This window comes from Rhipicephalus sanguineus, chromosome 5, assembly GCF_013339695.2.
Source record: "Rhipicephalus sanguineus isolate Rsan-2018 chromosome 5, BIME_Rsan_1.4, whole genome shotgun sequence".
Taxonomy (NCBI): Eukaryota; Metazoa; Arthropoda; class Arachnida; order Ixodida; family Ixodidae; genus Rhipicephalus; species Rhipicephalus sanguineus.
The window spans coordinates 165,321,128-165,345,528 of NC_051180.1; the positions used below are offsets into that span (position 1 = coordinate 165,321,128).

The 24,401-nt window shown below is 46.5% G+C and overlaps 2 protein-coding genes across 2 annotated transcripts; both read left to right on the forward strand.

Moving 5' to 3' along the window:
• Positions 1-1,204: 1,204 nt before the first annotated feature.
• Positions 1,205-6,539, forward strand: LOC119395059 (DNA transposase THAP9). Its single transcript, XM_049416076.1, is given in 9 exon segments — positions 1,205-1,221; positions 1,774-1,937; positions 2,131-2,205; positions 2,269-2,373; positions 2,470-2,562; positions 2,677-2,826; positions 3,111-3,266; positions 4,226-6,007; positions 6,010-6,539. Coding segments are annotated over 9 exon segments (2,877 nt in total). The 3' UTR covers positions 6,345-6,539.
• A 13,952-nt stretch (positions 6,540-20,491) lies between these two features.
• On the forward strand, positions 20,492-22,204 carry LOC119394402 (mitochondrial import inner membrane translocase subunit TIM44). Its single transcript, XM_037661696.2, has one exon. It carries the CDS (start codon positions 20,530-20,532, stop codon positions 21,913-21,915), a length of 1,386 nt encoding a protein of 461 aa, XP_037517624.1. The 5' UTR covers positions 20,492-20,529; the 3' UTR covers positions 21,916-22,204.
• Positions 22,205-24,401: the final 2,197 nt, after the last annotated feature.

Sequence of the window (24,401 nt, forward strand, 5' to 3'; positions counted from 1 at the left end):
TCAGCTGGATGGGATCCACTACACAAGCAACAACTCACTTCTTGTGTTGAACATTCAGTAGTATTGTGTTGTTGTGCGCATTTACGGCACCTGACGTCGGACCTACATCCCTTTAAGGTGTGTCCGTACCTCCAGCATTTTGTACACTGAAGTGGGCGAGGGGTTAGCGCTTCAACGCGATAGATCAGAGGCCACGCCTTAATTTCTGTTGGTCGATTCGTACCGGCAAAAGTCACAATCACTGACTCCGTGGGAATCTTTTTGTTCTCAATGGTACGCGAGCAACGGAATACAGAGACTGCTCCTGCTACAGTGAACATTTCTAGAATCTCTAGCGGAGTAAGGTTCGAGTCAACCCCACGAACTAGTCCCTTCACACATGCCAAATGGGTTGGTACGAAACAGCTCACCGGATGACATGCGAAAGTTGAGCACTTTAGTAGATCTGTGACACAGGCCTGGTCCGGCGAACAGCACAGAATGCCTCCACGTCCAAATTGACGCACCTCGGTGATCAATTGGAAATGATCAGTAATCTTCCGGAGCTCTTCCTGAATGCTTTTCGGGTTTTTCATGCGAATTGATTCCCCATTGGTAGGAACCAGGGCCACAGGAACGTTGTTCAGACCACTGCGCAAGAATAGATCAATTGGCAGATCATTGTTAGCAAGAGAAGCCGACCAGGCAGAATGTGCCTGGCCGGGAGACGAAAGAGACATTAGTCTGAGATGCCTAAGCAAGCACCGCCCGATCCGGCCGCACCCCCACTGGAGGATGCACCAAGACGCCCTTGAAGAAGCAGCACAGGTTCGAGAACGTTCGAGCAAACGGCAACCACGTCGCTATGCAGGCAGAGCTCAGGCAGATCGAACCCTGAACAGCACGCAGCCAGTGCTTCGAGCAGCCAACCTCTGCTGTCAATCTTCGTCCAGTCCTTGTAGTGTTCGGAAAGGCGCGCGTAAAGTTCGTCTTCTACGAAACGCCCCCTCACGTGTTTAGGTGTTGTGCACATGCATTAGTTTTTGCTAATTATTTTGGTGGGAACTTTATTTTTGCTGTGTGTGGAGTTGCGAGGTGCGTTGTAACGCGGGTGAGCACGTTTAGTACCGTGCCCGACGGGCACGGTGTCGTACGGGACGATGCGGCCAACGGTTGGCACGGAGCGCTTGCCTCGGTACCCACGGAAACGATGTGCTGTACAAGGATGCAACAGCAACTCCCGTACGCCTGGCATTTCACTTCACCGTTTCCCTCTCATTCCCACAAGGTGAGGCAAAAGTATAGTACTGTTAATAAGTGCACGTAGAGTTGTGCAAGGGAAAGTCATGGTGCTTTGAAAAAAAAAAGGGGGGGGGGGGGTCTGAAGCTTGACGTTGTGTTACAGTTATCGCTTGATTCCACCTCAGGTTTGGCTCGGAGCAAGTGGTGTCAAATACTCTAGGACTTCTCAAGCTATCACATATAGCGCAAGTACTGTGCGTCACTCGGATCGCTTCAAACGGTTCGCTTTAATCGTCTATCTCAGTGCTATAGATCACTATCGCATTAAAATGCTTGTTGTGATTGTTGCTTCCGGCCCTTGGATGCGCAAGCAATATTTCCATCGCAGTGCTGTGCCGTGCTTTTCTGTGCTGCGTTGCTGCTACATCTTTCCTGCTATGTGCTTTTACTTACTGCCATCGATCGCTTTCTGTTGCAGTGATCTATATTTTTTTTCTTTTTACTTATCTATCGCGACACAATTGCCAAAACAATGCTACCATGAAATTGCAGGCGTGAATCCTGGGTGAGGTTCTGCAGAAACCCGTGTCTGCATGATAAGACGCCGGGACAGCTGCGGCTCAGAGTGGTGTGCTCGCTGCACTTTCGTGAATCGGCATTCCTGCGGCCCGGTTTTCTTTGTCAAGACGCAGTACCTACGGTATTTCCTGTCATCGGTAAGTAGAACTATGAGCCGTATTTCTCGCTACAATTTGCATGCATGCACAATTATTCACACAAAAGATAGTGTGTTTATAGGTAATATATAGAAGAGTTAATAGATCGAGAGAATTGATAGAAACAACTGCTTTAGCATTAAGAATTCATTCTCAGGAAAAAAATTAATAAGCGCATACTGCATCTTTCTAGCAGGCGCCGGAGCTAACCATGACAACACGTGTGGTGACCGTGGCCAGCATCGTGTCCAGGCTTCAAAGACTGAAGGTGACATTTGTAGCTTTTCACCAAAGATACACGTTGCATAAATCTTTCGTATCGTGTCTGCAGAGTCGGGTTCGCCAGGCCACGTGAACTCGTACCTCCCAGAAAACGCCTTGTCCACGGGCTGCCAAGCGAATGAGACGGCCGCGCGGAAAGTATCCAGTTTAGCAGGTAACCTTGCTTTTTGAAGCGAAAACAGCTTATAAAGATTGAAAACATGACTACTATCCTGCAATAAGCCACCCCCCCCCCCCCTTCCCAATAAAGAAACTGCAGGGTGGTGCGCAACGGAGGGTCATTGCGACCACACCTACGCCCGTCCATCACATGGATGCGTAGCACCTTCCCAAGAAGTCCCAGGTAACTTCTGGCCCGATGTAATCTCTGGGGTGCTCTCATCACTCCTTCCTTTAGTTTTCTTTTCTTCCTCGTTCGACCGGCTAAATTGTACCATATTATCTACCTCATTCGCAGAACACCGGGACAACGTTCTCGTGGAAAACACCGTTCCTGCACAAGAGGACAGAGTGAACGCGGCTCCACAGGTTCCGTCGGTTCTCGAGCCGACATTCATCCGACTTCCTGAAGGCAGCGCCTCCGAGACGGAATTATCGGGAGCAGAAGGTAACCTTGCCTCTCGGAGCTTAAGCAACGTATATAGAGCGGAAACACCACTGTTCTCAGACAATAAGTTCAAGCTCAATAAACTGCAGGGTGCAGCGCAACAAGGGATCATTGCAACCACACGTACGCCCGTCCATCACATGGATGCCTGGCACCTCCCCAAGAAGTCCTAGGTAACTACTGACCCGATGTAATCTCTGCGGTGCTCTCGTCACTTCTTCCTTTAATTTTCTTTTCTTCCTCGTTCGACATGCTAAATTGCACTATATCTACCTCATACACAGAACACCGGGACAACGTGCTGGTGGACAACGCAGTTCCTGTACAAGAAGCCAGAGCTAACGAGGCTCGACAGGCCGCATTACCACAGGCTCCGTCGGCTGCACAGACTCCAACAATCAACTCTGTCACTGGCGTAGCTGCTGAAGTTTTAAGCCAAGGTGAGCATTAGTGAGTCATTTTGAACGTCAACATGCCATCTTCTTTCACAAACATGTGAGGCAAGAGTAAAAGCCATAACAACGGTAAAAAATTTCGCCCCAGTACAAAAGTTTGTTCTGAAAATCATTGCATCACTCATTGGAATACAAAACCCCTCATGATGCGATGTCCTGCCATTGGCTATATCTCTAGAGCTCCCAAAAATTATCCTTGCAATATGGTGAAATATCGCGACTAAAAAGTGGTCTTTCAGAAAAGTAACTGTTCTTGCAAAGATTTCATGTCACACCAAACATACAATAACAGAAAAGGAATTTCTGTGACTTTGTGACTATTTGTGCGCATATCGACGTGCACGCCACAAATAGTCTATCGACGAAGTCTATGATTCTATACAATGTTAGATGTTTGTGTATCTACAAATATTCATTTTACTTAACCTCACTGCACTGGGCACAATCTCCTACAACATGAAATGTAGACCGGGCAGGTCTGCCTATTCGCGCAGAATCACTCGTCAAGCGGCCACTTCGATCCTGAAATACGCTGAAATGTTCCCTTCTATGTCAGTCAACAATGTGAAAGCCAGCAGGTGGACGGTAATTCATATGCCTTAATTTTGCACAAATAACCATCCGGAAAATCATTTCTCCATCCTTGTGTAACCCTATATGTTCTAGAGGTATTGGTTGTCTAAGGTATAAGGTAATAAAGAGAGTACACTGCATTGCCACCGAATGATCCTTCTATCATAGAGCACTTGTTCATAACGGCATGTGCGCAATCACCGATCCTTTTCATTTTGCAAAGCTTCTGTAAAATATTATGAAGTGTTTACATTTACAGCTCAGAAAGATGTCACGAAGAGTGGTCATTATCATATGATTTCCTTAACGACTCCTATTATGCGTCGAACATCTACAAAGCGTACTCCTTAAAAAACCCGCATCTCTCACAGTGCCCTGCACGAGTCACCGCGACGTGCGGAGGAAAACCAAGGAGCTGAAGGCGAAGCTGCGGAAACAGCGGGACTTAAACCGGAGGCTGCAAGCAAGGTTGCAGAGGCAGCGTCAAGCCCTAACCCTTGGGGAAGTCGTCCGAAGCGTCCGCTCACACGTGTCTCCAGCTGTTGCAGCACTCGTGGAGGCTCAGCTGAGGATGAACAACGTCAGCCGCTTTGGTCGCCGCTGGTCGAGCCAAAACAAATCATTTGCCCTTGGACTCTACTTCCATAGCCCAAAGGGCTATAGGTACTGTAGGCGACTCCTAAGGCTGCCGTCAGTGCGATCTCTGCAGTTGTGGCTTAAGCGAGTCCCGTTAAGGGTTGGGTTCTTCCCGCAAATCTTCGACCTTATAAAGAGACGAGCGGCTACCTTTTCCATGAGTGACAGAGCCTGTTGCATTGTTTTCGATGAAATGCACATCAAGAGAGAGCTTTCGTACAACCCATCCCATGACAGATTCGAAGGCCTGGAAGAATATGATGGTGTTCAAGGAAATAACCTTTGCAACAAGGCTCTTGTCTTTATGGCTAAAGGTATCCGAACGGCGTGGAAACAACCCCTTGGCTATTTTTTCGCGCATCGGGGGGCACCTGCGAGTGCTTTGAAGGACCTGCTTTTTCAATGCTACAAGTCCCTTTGTGACGCTGGCTTGCAACCAGTGGCTGTGGTCTGTGACCAGGGAAGCCAGAACGTGTCCCTTTTTGCAAGCCTTGTGACTACCGAACAGCCCTATGCAGACATCGACGGGCGGAGGCTCTTTTTCATTTTCGATGCTCCTCACTTGCTTAAGTGCTTGCGAAACATGCTCTTTAAGTATGATTTCAAAATAGGGAATCATCTTGTGAAGAGCCACTACATAAGAGATACTTACGAAAAGGACCGCGCGCGGGAAATTCGTTCCATCCCAAGACTGAGCGACAAGCACTTCAATCTAACATTTGCATCAAAGATGTCTGTAAAGTTGGCCGCACAGGTTTTTAGCAACCACTGTGCAGCTGCGATGTACATATTGATGACTTTTCAGCAGCTACCCGCCGAAGCAATCCATACTGCACGGTTTGTCGAAAGGGTAGACCGCTTGTTTGACTGCCTCAACAGTTCTCAAAAAGTGGCAAAAACACCTTACGCATCTGCGATGTGCAATGGCTCTGTCCATAGAGAGTTTCTGGAGGAATGCATTGCGCTGTTTGAGAACATGCAAGTAGTTGGGTGCCCGAGGCAACCGCCCTGTGTGCGCGGGTTTTGTTTGACAATGCGGTCTATCCTAATGCTATGCGACCATCTCAGCGTTCATTATGGATTTGCATATCTGCTGACAAGGAGGCTTAATCAAGACGCGCTGGAAAACACCTTCTCGGTTGTACGTTCCAAATCAGGAGCTAACGCCAACACCACAGCTCGTCAGTTTCAGGCCGCTTTCAGACATCTGTTGGTCAGTAACTGGTTCAAGCTGTCTGAGAGCTCTAATTGCGCCGAGGACATGACATCGATCTTGGCGACCCTCCCCACAGACCTTTCGGCGCCGTCTCCGGCTCTTGGTACCGAAAACATAGTCTCGCTTGGGATCGCAGATGACCCTTGCGCTGAAGAACTCTCGGACATTGAGCAAAATAACCTAGTTTATTTTGCGGGTTGGCTTGCGGCAAAATTTTTGAGGTCGCATTCGTGTGTCGGAAAGGCCCAAAATTGTGTTCTCAGGGTCGAAGGTGCGGAGTTAACTGAGGGTAACCAAATTCTCCTTTGAGTGCAAACGGTGCTGCAGAAACGGACTTTGGAGGTCTCTCAGTGCCTTCCTCTCCTTTTGTGTCCTTTGTTGAGGGCTGTGAAAATGTCTTCGAAAACACCATTGGGAGCCTTTTCTCTACGAACAGAGTAGGACATACGCTGTGTATGCATCTTCGCGAGAAGGTCGAAAGGACGCTCACCGTTTGTGATGAGGAAGTTTATGACCACTTGTTTCATCTCTTCGCTCGAGTCAGGCTGCATTGGTTTGCAAGAAAAAGAAATGCTGAGCTTCAATGTGCACAAGTTAAGCATAAAGCTATGCAGCAAGCGCGAAGACTCAGCAACTGAATTTATTTTCTCAATGCATTTTCCAAGCGTGCCAGCCGCCGAGCACCGTAACCCTGCACCACTGAGAGGTGGGTGTCGTGACATGTAGTTGGTGCCTCAGGGGGTGGCGGTGGTTGAGTCCGAGGCCGCCACAGGTGTACGGTCGACAGCAGAGTGGAGCGCCCAGTAAAATTAATTATAATTGTTGGAGTTTAACGTCCCATAACCACGATATGATTATGCCGTGGTGGAAGGCTCCGGAAATTTCGACCACCTGGGGCTCTTTAACGTACACCTAAGTGTAAGCTCGCGGGCCTCGAGCATTTTCTCCTCTATCGAAAATGCAGTCGCCGTGGCCGGTAGTCGATCCCGCGACCTGCGGTTCAGCAGTCGAGCACCATAACCACTAGACTACCGTAATGGGTCACCTAGTAAAGTGATTCACGGGCCAGCGCATGTGCAGCGACATTCCCTTCGGCGAGTCTCTGATGGTAGGAACCATGGAGATGGGCCTCATAATATTCGGGTAGGGGAAAGGAGAACTTACGATCTGGGTAGCCTGTTTGCAAACGCTACCATGCATGTCGACAGGCCTCTTGCGAGTTCGTGAGGATGTGGGCTTTGGACTTAGTGCAGATGGCAAGGGCGATTGCTTCTTCTACCATGGCAGCCACTCGGAATATGATATTTTCTGGTCATTAAGAAGGCGAATTGCAGCCAATAAGGCTGCAGCTGTAAAGACGTGCAGTCCTGCACAATCAACATGGAAAGCAGTTGGCTAGTGATCCCATGTTTTTGATAACCATGCCGCTTGAAGTGCGCACCAATCGTGTTCGTGAGCGGCGAGAATGATTCTTTGTGAGGATGAGCGGTTGACTATCGATGCGGGAGCGTATGCCATTCGGGGTATCTGGCGATCTTGGACTGTCACCAAATGCGAAATATTGAGGCTGGTAATGATGTCCCTTACTCTCTGTGATTGAGTTGGACTTGATAGGCAATTCTCTTAGTTTGTAGGGTTTCCTGTGTAGTATTGTGAACTCCTAGGGCATACAGTCGATCGTTTGCAGTAGAGGGTGGGAGTGCCAGGGCGACGTTGTAAGATTAACAGAACGCCCGGACCAGACGCTCGTCCTACGTGTGTTTGAGTGAGATCTGAATTTGAGCGCGTATGCCCCGGATGACATCATGTATCTCACATTTATTCTTGAATGCCTTTATCGGCGAGTGTCGCCATGGTTTATTCCTTTTCTTGCGCTCGTGAGTGCGTGCGAAATCGTTGAATAACGCACATCACGCTTCATGCGCCCCTTTTTTATACGGCACGAATGTCATTAATGGAGAAAAAAGAAAGAAAAAAAAACGGGGTAACACATGCAAAAAACGACGATCTGAGGCTGCTTATTTAGTCGGGGCTTGCTCGCCTACCTTCTGGAACAAGACACACTAGTATTTTTGTCATGTACGTTTTATTGCTAAATATTTACAGCCATTTTAGATCTCTCTGTACGCACCACGTCAGATTAGCAAAGTTGTGCTGGCGCGTTGGCTTGCTTCTTTTCCTGCGACCCTCAGACATAGGTGGTGTAATAAGCTTGGAAAGCGTGTGAATATAACTATATTAACAGCAAAAAAGTTAACCACCCTGAATGTTAACTAGAAACGTTCATACCTAACGACCTGTTGGTGGAAAATGTCAAAATGGTATATATTGGTCGCACTTACACAAGCAAAGTTGTAATTTTTGAGATGTGCCCCTTCAGTTGGCTCCATATTTAGATTGTTAAGGCAATGGATGGCTGGATGGTGAACCTTTATTTAGAGTCCTGAGAGACGCGCGCAGTGGGAATCTCCCACGTTGGCAATAATGCACTAGTTATTTTCTCTTGTTTGAGAGTAGTTCCGCTGTTGAAACTTTCATTGACGCTTGATGCTATGTGTCACGGGTAAGGTCAGTTTATCGGTGGCTAAAGGAGATCATAATGTATTTAGTGTCCGTACGCATGTTGTACTTATTTTTATGCTTGTTGCTGATTTTGTACAGTGTAATAAAGTTGTATTATGTTGATCCAGTAATAAATTGAAATATCATGATTGTGACTAGACGTTATATTTCTTCTCTTAGAACTGAAGCACACAAACCACGCAAGTATTATATGACCTTGATTTATACTTAAGGCACGAGGGCGGCCTGCGTATGTGCGACGCAATTTAACAACGGAGCAGTGGCGTCGGCAGCAATTTATTACGGGGACGGGGGGAGGGCTGATGGCAGCCAAGTGTGGTCAAGTGTCATTTTGGGCTCTGTATCCCACGGCAGAAAAAAATACAATCAAGGTAATCAACTTATTTCTTTAGTACAGCAAGACAAGAATGCAGCATAAAGCTTCAGAGAAAATGCAAGATTTTTCAGCAACACCAAGGCGATTCATACAGCATGCTATAGTCACGAGTCTCTACTAGTTGAGCCGGCGTTGACTAGGAGCACACTCGACAACTTGCGTCGGATGGCAATGACGTGAGCCCTCAATGATCAAAGGCCTGAAGTGATTTTAAGTCAAATTTCGCGCCAGTGCCACCAAAATGACGTCACTTATTTATTGAATCTTGCGTCACATCCGGCTTATTTTTTGTTCCGCCGGAAGTGTTCCCTCCTCACACAGATGGCGCTAAGCCCCATGAGCAGCTTAAGAGCCGCCATTTTCTGAACGTATGGGCGTCTATGGAAGCTTCGCTACCAGTTTCCATATACCTTGTATTCGACGGCACATGTTTAAATGCCGACGCGCTTCAGCGCTTGTCAGTTGATCGACGGACGACGCCCTAGCTGTTCGCCGCTATCATTGTACAGCGTGTATTGCTGTAGTTCTAGTTCTCATTTTCCGGCCACAGGTTCGGCCAAATAAACAGTTTCACCCTGCAAAGGCCGACTGCTGTCTTCGTGGACGTCACGACCACGTGACAATATATTCCGTGCCTCAACTGTGTGAAATGCTGCGAACGTGCCAGGAGACGCCGTAGCCTCAACTGGCATTAACGCAGACAACACCAGTAAGGAGTAAGCGCGATAATGTTTTATTACAAATTCATAAGTAATTACAAGACAAAATACTCCACGGAGCGTCCACACTCAGCGTTTACACACGCGGGATACCGTGCTTAAACGCGCGTAAGGCGAGGGCAACCGTCTGATGTTGTATAACGGAGCGTAAAAGAACCACAGCGTTGTTTTATGAGTGATATCGTCAGCTCGCTTTCCTTATGTTAGGAATTGTTCTGTCGTTTTAGCCATAGTTTTTCAGACATGAAAGGGCTAAAGAGAAGATGTTCCTTGTATGCCTGCGAGCGCTCACGAAATAAATCGTTTTTTTTTTAACACGAAAGTGTTTTATGCCGGGGTCCACCAAGATTTTCATGACGTATTTCCGTCACGGAAATACGTCAGCAAAATGAATGCCATCAAATGGCAAAGACAAAAAACAATGAGAAAAAGTTCCATTGGTAGGAGTCGAGCCCATGACCCCTCGGTCCGCGACGATGGCTCGCGGGCATTTAGCCCACGGAGCTCCCGCCCAACACATAACAGAACATACATGAACGCGCCTTTTATCTTTCACGCTTTCCTCTCGCAGTGCTCTTGCATGGATGGATGGGTGGATGCTATGAGCGTCCCCTTTATAACAGGGTGGTGACATGTGTGCCACCAGACTCGAAAAAGAAAAACTTGGACCATCTCCCCGAAGGGAACCCTGATGGGATGCGAAGCAGCAGCGGTGCGCACGGCGTTGACCCGGTTGAAACGGGCGTCGACGCGGATGCTGGAAGAACGGTTTGAAGCGAAACTCGGTGTAGCGTTACTCGAGTAAACGTTTGTTTGAAACGCAAAGACACGGGAGGCGGGTTGGGTTTCGTGTAAGTTTCATTAAAGCGTTTGGCAAGACTTCGTAGTCGTTGTTTCTTCAGAGTCGAGACACGGACGCTGGACCGGAGAAGGCGCGCGTTTCGCCTTGTCTACCACGGGACTTTAGTTCAGAGGTGTTGCGAGCGGGCGGAGCAGCCGGCAGCTGCGGCGCTACGGCGACCATGCTGCGGGTGAAGGAGAGAGTGACGTCAGCGCGCACCTGCGAGGGAAGCGTGCGAGGGGAGCGTGACGTCAACGCAAAGCTTTGGCGTGACCCACTTGGCAACGCTCCAACACCTACGGCGAGGGGAACGCGTTGCGGCGCATTCGTACGGACGCACGTAACGTACGGCGTTACACACGTGAGTCAAAGAGCTGCTTCGCATCTAAAAAAAACCCGCCGTCGCTGCGACCATCCCATTCGGTGCGTTTCCAATAGAAGTGTAATTTTGTTGAACACACCGCGAGGTGGTGGCTTCAGCCCTAGCCTCGCTCATAGCGTGCATCCATATTGAAAAAAATCACAGCATATCCACGGAGTGAATGATGATGAGTGGGCGAAGCTGCGGAGGTTCATCGGTAAACCGTGAATCTTTCGTGAATTCTGCCCAGTACATCATCACCGACGTGACATCGGGCGCGTTTATACTAAAGGTTCGATGAGTTATGACGACTTGCAGCTCACATTAATTTTACATGTACGCTGTGAATTTTCATTGTTTAGAAAACCATTGCTTTAGAAAACATCTGGCGTCTTTCGTTAAGCAGCTGGCGTCTTTTCGTTTTGCTTTAGAAACATCTGGCGTTCTTTCGTTTTGCTTTTACAAAACATCTGGCGTCTTTCGTTGGTTTATTTCATCAATCAACGGCGTTTTGAACAAAATTTTTATTGTTTAATCACGCACAGGAGAAATCTCACCAGGCACCACCTTGGAGATAAACAATGGCTGCTAATGGGAATGAGAGACAGAAGAAGTCGGCTTTTAGCTAACACTTACACTTCTACTTCTACTAACGTTTCCTACTGGAACATGCCAATGGCTGCTAATGGGGAATGAGAGACAGAAGAATTCGGCTTTTAGTTAACGCGCACGCCGCGATTTTTTTTTTTTTTGTTCAACAACGCACAGGAAAAATCTCCCACCGGCACCACCTTGGAGGTCAAAGCGTAAGACTGGTTACGCACTACGATTACTACGACTACGACTACAAGGGACGAACGGGTGCCGCCTAAGGAGCTTCGCCCCTAAAATAGCTCTCCGACGCTCGCCTGGCTGTCGTACCGCGTTCCCCGCTTGGCGCTGAGCCGTGCTCCCAATTAGGGTTGCAGAAGTTGCGCCTTTTCCTTTCCTCAACCTCTCCTCCTCCTCCTTCCCCGCTCGCCATCCGCTCGCCCTGTGTGAATTGACAGCCAGGCTAGAGGGAAGACACAACGCGCGTAGCGTTTCTCTTCGCGTCTCACGACCCTTTGGAAGAGTGCATATCGAGTAACAGTGTTTATTATGAAAAAAATCCGTAAACAGGGGGTGGGTGCTCGAGCCAACGTTTCGACAAGTGGACTTGTCTTCTTCTAGGCTGGAACTGATTTCCTTAGCTATCGTGTGTATATGCTTCGTGCCCTCTCCACCAGAAGGGAGAAGGGGTGGGGGAGGGAGGAGATGCCACTGTGACGACTGGGTGAGTCATAAAGAAGCTACGTTAAAAAAAAAGGAAATTCCGAAAGGTCTTAAAGTTAAGGTCAGATGTGTTCTTGGTACCCTACCGCCTGAACTATTAGCGAAATGGAACAGCATTCTATAAAGCGCGTCTGTCATTAATAGATATTTTAAAAGAACATTGCGGAAATCAACTTGCTTTAATCACCAACCAACTTGATAGCGTTAAACTATCTGAAGAGGAAACTGAAGAACTTGCCCAGTTCGTAGAACGTAGAAAAGATAAATTGCTGATCAAGGAAAAGCGCAAAGAAAATCATGCTACGAACTCTGGCCTCAATAATACGATAAAAACGGTAGAAAGCCCCGCAATCCCAGCCCAACACCCAGAACGCCGTAGCGAAGTGGTAGACATATCACAAAGCTTTGGCCTTACATTTTGTCCCACAAACAATGCAGTAACGAGTACGAGCTCCACAAAGATATAACTGAGTTTTCAAGACGTTTGCCCATCAAGGAATTCTTTTTTTGATAAGGCAGATACGGAAGACGTAAGCAATGACTCTTTGCGTCCGCCAAGCACTTGGACACCAGATACAGAACAATGCCAAGAGCTAGATCAATATATAAAACTAGTCTCAAGGGAAATTCTGAGCACAGCTAAACGGAGTCGAAAGCCGAAGAACTTAACTTACGCAGAACACGAGGTCTTGAAACAACTTTCAAACAGAAAGGACATAGTCATAAAAGCAGCGGACAAGGGTGGTAGTATAGTAATCTGGCCTATAGAAAAATATAAAAAACGAAGCTATCAGACAACTCAGCAACAACACGCACTGTCGAAAATTAGCCTCGGAGCCGACTCAAGAATGTAGTAATAGCATATAACATACGATCACGGATTTTCTAGCCAGGAAATTAATCACACACTCTGAGCACCGGTTCCTGATGCCCAAAAACAAGCAAGCAGGCCGCTTCTATCTTCTTCCGAAGATTCATAAGGTGTCCATAGATGAACTGCTTATCGCGCAAATCCCGGGCAAGCCTATTAGTATCTAACAATAATACACCTACTGAGTCGCTATCAACATTTCTAAATCATCATTTATCTAAAATACAATCTAACCTACCGTCTTTTGTTCAAGATACACCTCATTTCCTTCGAATAATAGATTCTATTAACAAAACACAAACACTCTCGGATCAGGCCATTCTGGTAACATTAGATGCCTGCTCCTTGTATACGAATATACCTATCGCTGAAGGGATTGAAGCGGTCTCAGAATCACTCATAGAAAGCAAGCAAGCACATAATGCTGAAGTTTACCTATCGTTACCGAAACTAGTCCTGGCGCTAAATTATTTTGAACAACCGTTCCGCCGAAACAAACTTCCATGTACAGCCACAATTGCAGCACATGAGTGAAGTAGCTTCTTCACACTTTCGCTGATAGCCTGTGTAAATCACGGTACTCGCTGTCCACGAAATCAGAGCAAGAGAGATCGCAAGTGATGAAGACGATCCACACTCGCGACGCTGGTGAGCAATTCTGAAGAAGAAAGTGCGGCGCGGAGGGATGCAAAACAAGAGCTAAAGTGACCGTCAGAAATTTACACGGGTGTAACTCCCAGTAAATTGTGCGAAGCTTATTTATGAACTAAATTTCAAGTATTCATGGCGCAATATTAGCACCCTATAAAATACAGATTGATCTTTTCCCGCGTTGTTTTCTTGATCGCAACAGTAGACGGGCCTCCTTGCACCTGTGCAGTGAAAGTTTGCGACATGTGTTCTCCGAGTTATTCACCCCTCATGGTCCCCGCAACGTGCAAAGAATACCGCCCGCGACTTACCAGACAGGCGAGTTTTGGAACAATAGGGTGCGCCTTTTCCCCCCACGGGGGAGAGCAGCTTGAAAATGCACGACCATTGAAGGACGCTGCCGCCCGTGATGTCTGGACCGTCCAGAGGTGGACGTTTCGGCCACCGTTACCGGTAGCGTCGACGTCGAGGGACGCCGGCGTACGAAACGCCGGGAAAACGCCGGCAGAAATGCTCTATATGGTTCGGCCTTAAGCCGGCTACCACGACGTGTTAGATCCTCATTTTTTTAACGCGACAGCGTTAAAGAGCTCGTATCGCAGAAATTGCGCTGTCGGCGTCGGGGCCGTTGGTTGTGAGCGAAAAATCATCATCATGTCCGTGACCGAAAAATCGAAAAAGCTGCAAATAAAATAAAATAATAAAAATGTTGGGTCCGAATGAGAATCGAACCCAGGCCGTCTGCGTGGCAAGCAGGTGTTCTACCACACAGCCACGCCTCTGCTTGGAGCTGCACTGAAAGTAACTTTCATGCTTCCCAGAAATACGCGTCCTGTATACAGGTGTCACAGTACGAGATGTAATATCGCAGTAGTATTGCGTGGTACAAGTGTACATTGCCATAGGGCGTCACACCATGCCAATATCATAACGACTTCGTGGTTTAAAGACAGCCACCCATTACAAAAGGCGCACACATTAGTGCGCGTATTCCCTTAAGACCACGTAGTGGGAGCATCGCAACTTCGAAGAAGTTTCTCGCGCATAATTGCTCCTGGTTTAAAGCATGCTACCCATTACATAAGGCACACGCCTTAGTGGGCGCATTCTGTTAAACCCTCGTAGTGTTTGAACTGCGCAGTAGGAACAGAATATCGCTATCGCGTTCAGCTCTTAAAGGCGAAGCTTAAGCGTCCCCCAATTTTTTATCGTACTTCTCATGAATAAATATTAATAAAGTAATAATAATAAAGACACTGCTTGTCAAAGCATTGAATACACATTCCGATAAACATTGAATCAACGGTATTTTTGCTAATCTCGAAGGCAAAATTTTAACGCATCATTGAAGCAAATGCAAGTGTCGCACTTGACCGCGACACGATCCGTCATAGCGGGTCATATGGCTACGCATGTTTTTTGACAATTCATGGTGAGAAGAGCGTTTGATCTTGCATTCAAAGAACTGCTAACTTCCCGTTTACCCCGTCGACAGCCGCGGGGACCAGCAGCATCGATCTTGCGACCTTCGATCAAAGCACCTAGCTGGCTTAATTTTCGTTTTTCCGTTGCTTTTTTTAGTACTCAACAACGAAAAAGAAAGGGGGGCGGCCGGGAGGGAGGCCCTGCGGTGAAACTTGGCCCTATACCTAAGGAGATGCCCTGCACATGCGTGCTTCATGGTGCTTTTGTAACTATATAGAATATTATTCTATATAAACAAGAAAACTAAATCCAGGTACATTAGGACATTACACTTCTGTGATGCAAAAAAAAAGTGAAATGTCATATTGCAAGCTAGAGAAGCATAAAACATAAGACTTGAGGTAGCACTGCATGCTATATTGAGAGGGCTCAGTAGCCGGTCAATAATGCATACGTTGAGTTCGAGTCAATTGACACTTAGTTTTTTTAAAGTCAATTTAATGCGTATAGAGTGTGAGTAAATTGGCGCTTTCTTACCTTTAGTCAATTAAATCTGTACCGAGCTGACCCAATAGACAATGCGGTTGAATTGACCTGCAATTGACTCAATACATGCTCGGTTCCAGGTCAATTAAAACTCAATCTGCATTTTTGTAAGGGATGGAAAAATTTGTTCACGCTGTGTCACTGCCGCACCACACCACACGTTCAGAAATGTCCATCGTTCCGGCGCGCAGTTAAAACGCTTCTGTGAACGGGCGCCAGAAGGTTTTGGGGCCCTGAGCACCATGACGATGAATCAAAACATTACCGCTGTTGTTTCTTTCAATTTTCCATAAAAATTTTGGTATTCAATATTCGATTCGATATTCGATGTTTTTGGCTACTACTCGGCACTATTCGATTCGAATTCGAGATGAAATTTCACTATTTGCACACCCCTAGTACAAAGGCGATCCGCTAGCGCAAGTGAGATACGGCCGCTTTTAACGAAAGGGTACGGCCGTGGCGAGCCTTCATTCATTTATTTATTCATTTATTTGTTCAAGTACCTTAAGGGCCCACTAGGGGCATTACATAGGGGGGGGGGGGGGACATAAACAGAACACAATTTTTACAGATAATGAATAATTGCAGGTTAATACAATGCTATAGTACAGAAATTCGTAGAACGTAACAAGGCAAGCAATACAACAAGAGTAAACATCAGATAAAGCATAATTATTAATGAAAGTCACAGGGTTCCAAATAGGTTAGCAATGCTGAATTAAACAAAGAAGGCTCAGCTATTGTAGCAATCCTGGAAGGTAATTCATTCCATTCCTTTATCGATAAAGGTAAAGGCGAATTTTTGAATTTTTCCGTACGGGCGAAGATAGGGTTGACTTTGAAAGCATGATCGGTGCGACTAGAAGTATGAGGTGGCGGTAAAATATGCGTTCGGGCAATGATGTGTTAGAGTGATAAAGGGTATGAAAAAATGATAATCTGGAAAATTGCCTGCGCACAGCAAGCGGCGGCATATTCAGCTCTGCTTTCAAAGATGAAACGCTTTGAAATCGTGAGTATGATGATAAGATGAATCGAGCTGCTTTATTCTGGACGGCTTCCAGTAGATTAGTAAGGGTGATCTGGTGGGGATGCCAAATGGTTGACGCGTATTCTAGTGAAGGGCGCACAAGGAAATTGTATGCTTGAAGCCTGGTGTCCCTGTCAGCTAGATATAAACGTCGCTTCAGAATTTGAATTTCGTCACTTCCTTGTCAAGTTGTCACGGGTAGTTCCCGTATGACGTGACAGAGTGGTCGCTTTTCCTGCGCGCCCGGCTCGAGCACGTTCGATATCGCCGTTAAAATTGGATTACGAATATGTGAAATCACGTGCAACTTTTGCGATGTCGAAAAAATAGGTATGCCATAAAATGTCACCCACTACAACTTTCTAATATAAAGAACTGCCCCGAAGGCAATAATTCAAAAGTTAATTAACGAGTTGTTGTTAATTAGTGGGATCGGTGCTGTTTTAGCTGCGGCAAACTATTTCCGCCTAGACGCAGAGATCGTGTGAGAAAGTGACAGTAGCCCGACTGCCATAGGGCTTGTATAAAAAATATGCGTTGCCTAAAAAAAACACCCTATATATCGCATGAGTGGAAACGCCGGCGTAATCGGCGTCAACACGAACGGTCCAAATGAAAACTGAGTAATAAAGGTTGGTAAAAGGTCAAGTGATACTCAAGCGAACGAATGAAGTGTCCATCGGTGTACCAAAAGTCACATGACGTCATCATAACGTCGCAAACCGCCTAATTTGTGGCGTCGTCACATGGCATCGTCACTTGGCCAATGGAAGGTCGATACCGTAGTCAGTACGTGACTGCGTGCAACACCAGGTGAGTTGCAGAAAGCATCAGGGGGAGCGGTGGGGGGGGGGGGGGGCATAATGCACCGACTGAGAACATCCGAAATTCTGTATGTCTTGTGAGAGCACGAAAAATTTTTGAACAGGGGTTGTCTTCGTCAACAAGTTCACGTGCCGAAACGTTGGAACCAGAGACAACCCCTGTTCAAGCACTTTTCATCTCTTCAAGCTTCCATTTTCCCCTGAACTTCTCTCACGGGTGCGTAGGCTTTCGCCTGTGCTCTTCCTAGAGTTGACTAAAGGTACTATCAATTTATGCACGCCTCACTTCTTCCTGTCCCCACCGTCACGATTATTGCTATAGCGCGAACTCGGGACAAGGACAAGGAGGCACACGAAGACGAGCGATAACTTCCAACTATAGGTTCATTGTGGAGGACACGAAAAGATATAGGCGACAGAAAACACTTGACAAAAGATGAGTAATGCAAAGAAGTCGAGCAAAGCAATAAATTCAAACAACAAAAACGAAAACATACCAAATAAAGAAGCCAAAGGAGAAGACCATTGAATTATTGCTTTGCTGGACTTCTTTTCATTACTCACCTTTTGTCAAGTGTTTTCTGTCGCCTCTATCTTTTCGTGTCCTGCACAATAAACCTAGTTGAAAGTTAGCTCTCGCCTTCGTGCGCCTCTTTGTCCTTGTCCCGAGCTCGCTCCATAGCAATCATCACGACATACCAACTAGCTCAAGCCGCCACCCACCATCACACTTGATCATACTTCATCGCTCTTTTAAGTGCGGAGTACTTTAGAGGCCCGGCCTGTCGTATGCTGTCGTATGCTGTCATCGTATGCTGTCATCGTATGCTGTCGTAGCTTGGCGTAACGCAGGCAAAACCACGAATAGCATAGCCATTTGTAGCATATTGAGCGCGCACTAGCGCCAAGGAGAAGTATTCTTCCTCTTGTTCTTGGAGCGCCGTGATGATCATATCAAGTGCGGAGCACTTTAGGGGCCCGAGCTGTCGTATGCTATCGTATGCTGTCGTCGCTCGGTGTAACGCAGGCAAAACCACGTACAAAAATAGGAAAAAAAGAGGAAGCAAGCGAGAATAGAGAGAGAGAGTGAAAGAAAGGGGAAAAATAATAAGAAAAATAGAAATGAAGAAAGAAAGACGGAAAGAGAGAAAAGGAAAGAAAGAGAAAAGCGAAGAGAAGCAAAGAAGGCTGCCCAGCTCCGAACTTCCTTCAGGCCCGGCACCACTAGTGCGAACCTGCCTTAATATTTTTTTTTTTTCCTTTCCATTTTGCCTTGTGCAGAGTGAAAGGACTTTCGCGCTGAGGCTGAGCTCTCCGCCTTCTTCTTACAAATTTTCTCTCTCTCTCTCTCTCTAATGTCCTGATCACGTAAAAGTGCTTGACGCCACGGAATGATCAAACGCTATCGCATGGAACGCCTATGTCAATTCTCTGTGGCTGAGTCAGCGACTGCTGTGGGAGGAGCTTAAGTTTATTATTAGGTTTGGAACCTTACCGAAACGCCCAGAGCCAGCTTTTGTAGAGCTTACTGCGTAAGGCGCGTTCGGTTTGTTCCTTACTTTACCGCTCCACCGGCTTTCCACAAATGATTACCTCAGCAGCCTGCCCGCTTGCTCTGTGCCGAGGCAGAGCCGTTTCGAAAGGTAATAATAATAATAATAATAATAATAATAATAATAATAATAATAATAATAATAATAATAATAATAATAATAATAATAATAATAATAATAATAATAATAGAGCTCACAGGATCCCTTACGCAGTCGCCTAAGACGACTCGAAGGCGAAAGCTATCTCTTCTCGTTCTCAGACGATATACTCATCCTTCCCCACGCCCTCCGAAAGCTATCTCCAACTTACGTGATTTTGCACTGCCTCCGCGATCGGCCCACCTTTGAACAAGCCACAATGTCATGACATGACGTCATGTGACGTTATGGTGACGTCACACATTTTGGCGATATGTGACGTCAGAGGGGGACGTACCACGTGATTATGATTTTTTGCATCCATCGCGTTGACACCGACGACGCCAACAGTAAATTTTCGCATATTCTCAGGCATCTAAGGCTTTCGCCTTAATGTAACTGAAGCGCACTCCTGTGCGACCACACCATAGCGTGAGAACTCAACCGCCACACCACACTACTACAGGAACGTGTACAGATGTTTACCTTATTTTATTTATATTGTTTAGATGATTGGAGCAATATCAAATAATTTTTCTTTCCCTGCCGATTCGCAGTCTACGCACGGAGTGACTTCGCAATATTTCGTACGCTACTTGTTTTTAAAACACCCGCCTTAACGTCATGTGCGCATTCCAAACACGTGACTTTCAACTATATTAAGCATTTTGTTTTGCTGTTTTTTGTTTCGTATCCTTCTTTTCTTAACACTCATTACTTTTTTGACATTAAGCGTGCGCCTGTGTTAGTCCTCTGTCACCAGCTTGCCCACCTTGCGACAGCTCCTTCAAGTACTTAAAGCCGATCTCGAAGGCCCTGCATTTTCCCTACGGCAGGCATACAAACAGAGTTAACATTTACGTTTTAAACATTCGTATCATATTTAATGTTTTTAGATTTGTCCAACATAGCGAAGCGAAACAAGTTTTTATTCTGTGGCACTCGAAATAAGTAGCGTCCAAACTCGGGCTCGATTCGATTTACCTTCAGGTCTCAAAGGCTATGCTCTTGCGTACTGCATGCGTCAAAGTGAATTTTGATCCAGAAATACACTTTTGCCGCCGCGTTGTTATTGTGTTATAGCGTATAGAGATTCTTAAAATTGTAAGAATTTATATATGTGGGATCATTTGTTACTACCCTGTTTGTTAGAATGCGACTGAGACCAGTCTCGAAGGCTATAATTTTCGTCACTGCGACATTTCCACTTCTTCCCATTCGAAGAAAAATAAGATGCGCTGAATATAAAACACACAGAAGTTGCCGCAGTATTCAAAGATTGAATTTATTGTACTAGACTCAGTAATTGAGTTTACATCCATCGAAGAGTTCAAAATTCTAGATTGATGACAGGCTTAATGACAGGAGACATCGGTTTGTTTCGGACAACATCAAGTAGCCAGGTGCTTCGCGGTAAGCATTAAACCCAAAATTATGTGCTTTCTTTTGCATTTACGCCGACGCCATTACTGGAAGTCGCGGTCAAAAATGCGATGCAGAAAACGAAACCGAAAGCAACCTTGTTTGGCTAAAAGAGACGCGTTTTTGGTTTCGACCAGCAACGTTGGGAATCACGCCAAGGGCAAAAATGGCGTTCGCCGTGCCGCAAGCATGGCTCGGCGTTTCTCGTGCCGTGCGTTTCCCCCGGTCGTCGTACGGTTTGAATTCGACGAACTCTGCCTTCCGGCACATCTGCTCCGTCCACTTACTCAGGAACGGAAATGTAAATACTTCCCTATTTCGTAGTTCTCTCGGGGTCAGGTGCTACAGCTCGCCCTCCCAGCGCAAAGGTTTCTTCGGACAGGTGTTCGAGAACATCAAGCAAGAGATGGTGCAAAACAAGGAAATGAAAGAAAGTTTAAAGAAGTTTCGCGAGGAAGCCGCGAAACTCGAACAGTCGGAGGCGTTACGGAAAGCCCGGATGAAGTACGAGAACATCGAAGCGGAGACGGCGAAAGGCTCGCAGCAGATCATGGAGCAGCTCGAATCGCTCAAGGAGAAGATCAAAGAAGGCATTGAAGAAGCCCAGAAGAGCGAGATCGGCAAGAAGAGCCGAGAGCTGACCGAAGAGCTCGCCAAGTCGGCCAAGTCGGCGGCGGAAACGTTAGCCAAGCAGGGCGATCAGCTGGGCAAGTCGGGCGCCTTCCAGGCGGTGTCTTCGGGCATCAAAGCCGTGAAGACGGAGATCGACGAAGCGGCGGCGGCCGGTGCTCGCGTCTACAGGGCTCCGAAGACGCTGCGGAAGCGCTCCGAGCTCGGCTCGGGCCAAGCCGACGCCCGAGTCGTCGCGCCCAACGAGGAGGCGACGGGCGTGGAACTTCACCGCGACTCCCGCTTGTACCAAAGCTGGCAGAACTTCCGCGACAACAACCCGTACGTGCACAAGTTGTTCGACCTGAAGACGCGCTACGACGAAAGTGACAACCCTTTGGTGCGCGCCTCCCGCTCGCTCACCGACAAGGTGTCCGACATCTTCGGCGGACTCTTCCAGAAGACCGAGCTCTCCGAGGTGCTCACCGAGATCTGCAAGATCGACCCGAGCTTCGACAAGAACGAGTTCCTGCGCATGTGCGAGACCGACATCATCCCCAACCTGCTCGAGGCCATGGTTCGCGGTGACCTCGAGATTCTGCGCGACTGGTGCCACGACGCGCCCTTCAACGTGATCAGCACGCCCATAAAGCAGGCCATCCAACTGGGATACCGCTACGACTCCCATGTGCTCGATGTGATGAACGTCGACCTAGCCATGGGCAAGATCATGGAGCAGGGGCCCGTACTTATTGTTACCTTTCAGTCGCAGCAGATCAACGTGGTGCGCAACAGCAAAGGCGAAGTGGTCGAAGGCGACCCGGAGAAAATCTTGCGCATACATCACGCCTGGGTTCTCTGCCGGGATCAGAACGAGCTCGATCCCAAGGCTGCCTGGAAGTTGATGGACTTGTCGGCCTCCTCGTCGGCGCAGTGGCTTTGAGTAGTCTTCAGATGTAGCGCGCTTGTGTTTTTTAAAAATTAGGACTCATTGCAATTTAAGTAGTATGGATGTGTGTACAGTGCTTGATGCTCGAAATAATACCACTATTTTGGCTGCTCGTCGTGCGAGGCATGCGAGAGCCAGAACACACCACAATCATGCTCCATCCCTCATTTCATGATGGATTGTTACGAATGGCATGCCAGATGTTTACAAATACAACGTCAGCTTGTGTTCAAAGAATAGCTATATCGTCACCAAAGCATTAAAATATAAGCTTGGAACATTTTGATCAATTTCCTACATTTCTTTATTTTTTTTCGGTTGAAACATTCTGTTATTGCATAAAATGCATGCTTTTCTTTTTTATCGAATTGCTACTTCATGTTAAATATGAACAGTGTCTCATGGTCATACATATTTAAATTTCAGTTACTAAATTTGAAACAATATGTACGAGAGGAAGCCTTATGTATGATGTAACAGTGATCATAATTTCATCAGTGTCAGATTCTCATCCAGAATTCGGCGATGCATTGTTATAGAAACCCCTTGTTATTGCCTGTTGCCCATTGTTCCATATTAAAGTGTTATTTAAAAGATGCAGCCGCAGGTGGGAAATCTCTCTTATCAATACATTCAGCACAATTATTGATGTTGGTGAATAATTATCTCTCTGAAAGCAAAACCATCGAGTCGCAATACACCTCACCACACATCATAATCGCCCACTTCTCCATTTATGCCATGTTTACAATGAATGTGGCCATCACGCAGGATACGTATGTTGCACTGAAACATTCTGTAAACACATCCCCTAATGAAATAGAAATCTGAGAGGTTGCTAAAAAAATAAGTGGGTGGTTATGTCCAAAGGGCATGTTGAAAGCAATAGCAAGGTATACCAACGTACTGAAGCTCCTCGAACAGTGTTGTAACAAAACACGGATGTCACACATTAGTGCAGCACATTAGACAAAGGAGAAATAGTGCCATAGCAGCTATTACATCAAAATGTTGGCATGGTGAGGAGTGATATCACTGGCATTGCAGGCATCCCAGTCCGATGGTGCGCAAAATGGTGCTGATGCAAACCGTCGGCATTTGTAGCTTGATGTGTGCTCTCCGTTCTGCTCGGATCACTGTTTGCGTCTCAGTCCCGCTTGGCAGAAAGTGCAAGTAGCAGTGTCTTAGAGCACTACCCTAGATCTCCTACACGGCCAAACGAGACGAGGGTACGTCTGAAGGCTTTGTATTTTTTTGCAGGCAAACACTGCACAACTCTCGCGTTTCAGAATATTTAACCCCTCCTCATGCACTGACAGTGCTGCAGTGGTAACATGAATGTGCCTTGAGTGCCTATTTAATTGCTGTCACAGTAGCTAGTCATCACCAGGTCGTTTTTAGCAGTAGAATGGCTAAAGGGTTGTAGTGTTTAGATGCGGAGCACGAGGCAACGTGCTTGGCTCCTTAGCTGTGCCAACTACATCTCAGTACAGAGAAATACAAGAATACTCATCTACCAAGCATTGGTTGCATGTTAGACAATGCCTGGTAGCTTGAAAATATTGCAGATCCCCTGGTCTAATTTTAACATCAAAAAGCAATCAGTGAATCATTCAAGTTGGTTTTGAACTTGAAAGCACGCCTTGCGACTTCTTGCTGCCAAATTGTCCAGATAATCTGGTCTGAGGGCTTCATTCGAGAATGCTTCGTGTGTCAGATGAGGATATTCACGAATTATACGTAGTTTTTCAATGCACCCTCAATAATAAAATACAGGAATAAATTATGCTTTACCTTGAATGTTTCTGTTGATGAAATCGTAGCATTATGTAAGTGTAGTGGTTGACAGTAATGTAAGATATGTACATAACTTGGAATCCTAAGAAAAACATATTTTGATGAGAATAGCTTTTATGCCTCTGAAATGTATTTTTTCTGTATCTGGCCAAACGCAGGAACTCCAGTTTGGGTGTTGCGGGCTGGCAACGTAGACTTGCAAGCGGCTGCAGAGAGTCTTTCTTTGCTCGCAGGGGCCTCACCAAATGGCATAGGTCAGTCGAATGAATGTGTGCTCACTCACTGATATTAACGTGATAGTGTAGAAGAGCTTGTTTCGCAGAAATTCTGGTGTCATTGTCGTTAGTTGTGAGCTAAAAATCAGTGCTGTCCGTGAGTGTGAATTGATCCCAGGCGTTCTGCGTGGCAAGCAGGTGTTCTACCGCAGAGCCAGTGCTTGAAACTGAAACAGAGCCTGTGCTTGAAACTGTCTTGGAAAAAAACCCTATACAAATGCCATGTACTGTGAGGATGTGTCCTTAATGCATGTAATACTGCTTGGCTGAAGCGTAGAATCGCACCAGGTGTCAAAACGTGAATTTTGCAACGAGTGGTTGGTTTAAAGGCCCACCAATTACATAGTACATGGGCATAATTAATCATTATTATCAGCAATAGCATCAGCAAAGTGTGCGGGCATGTGT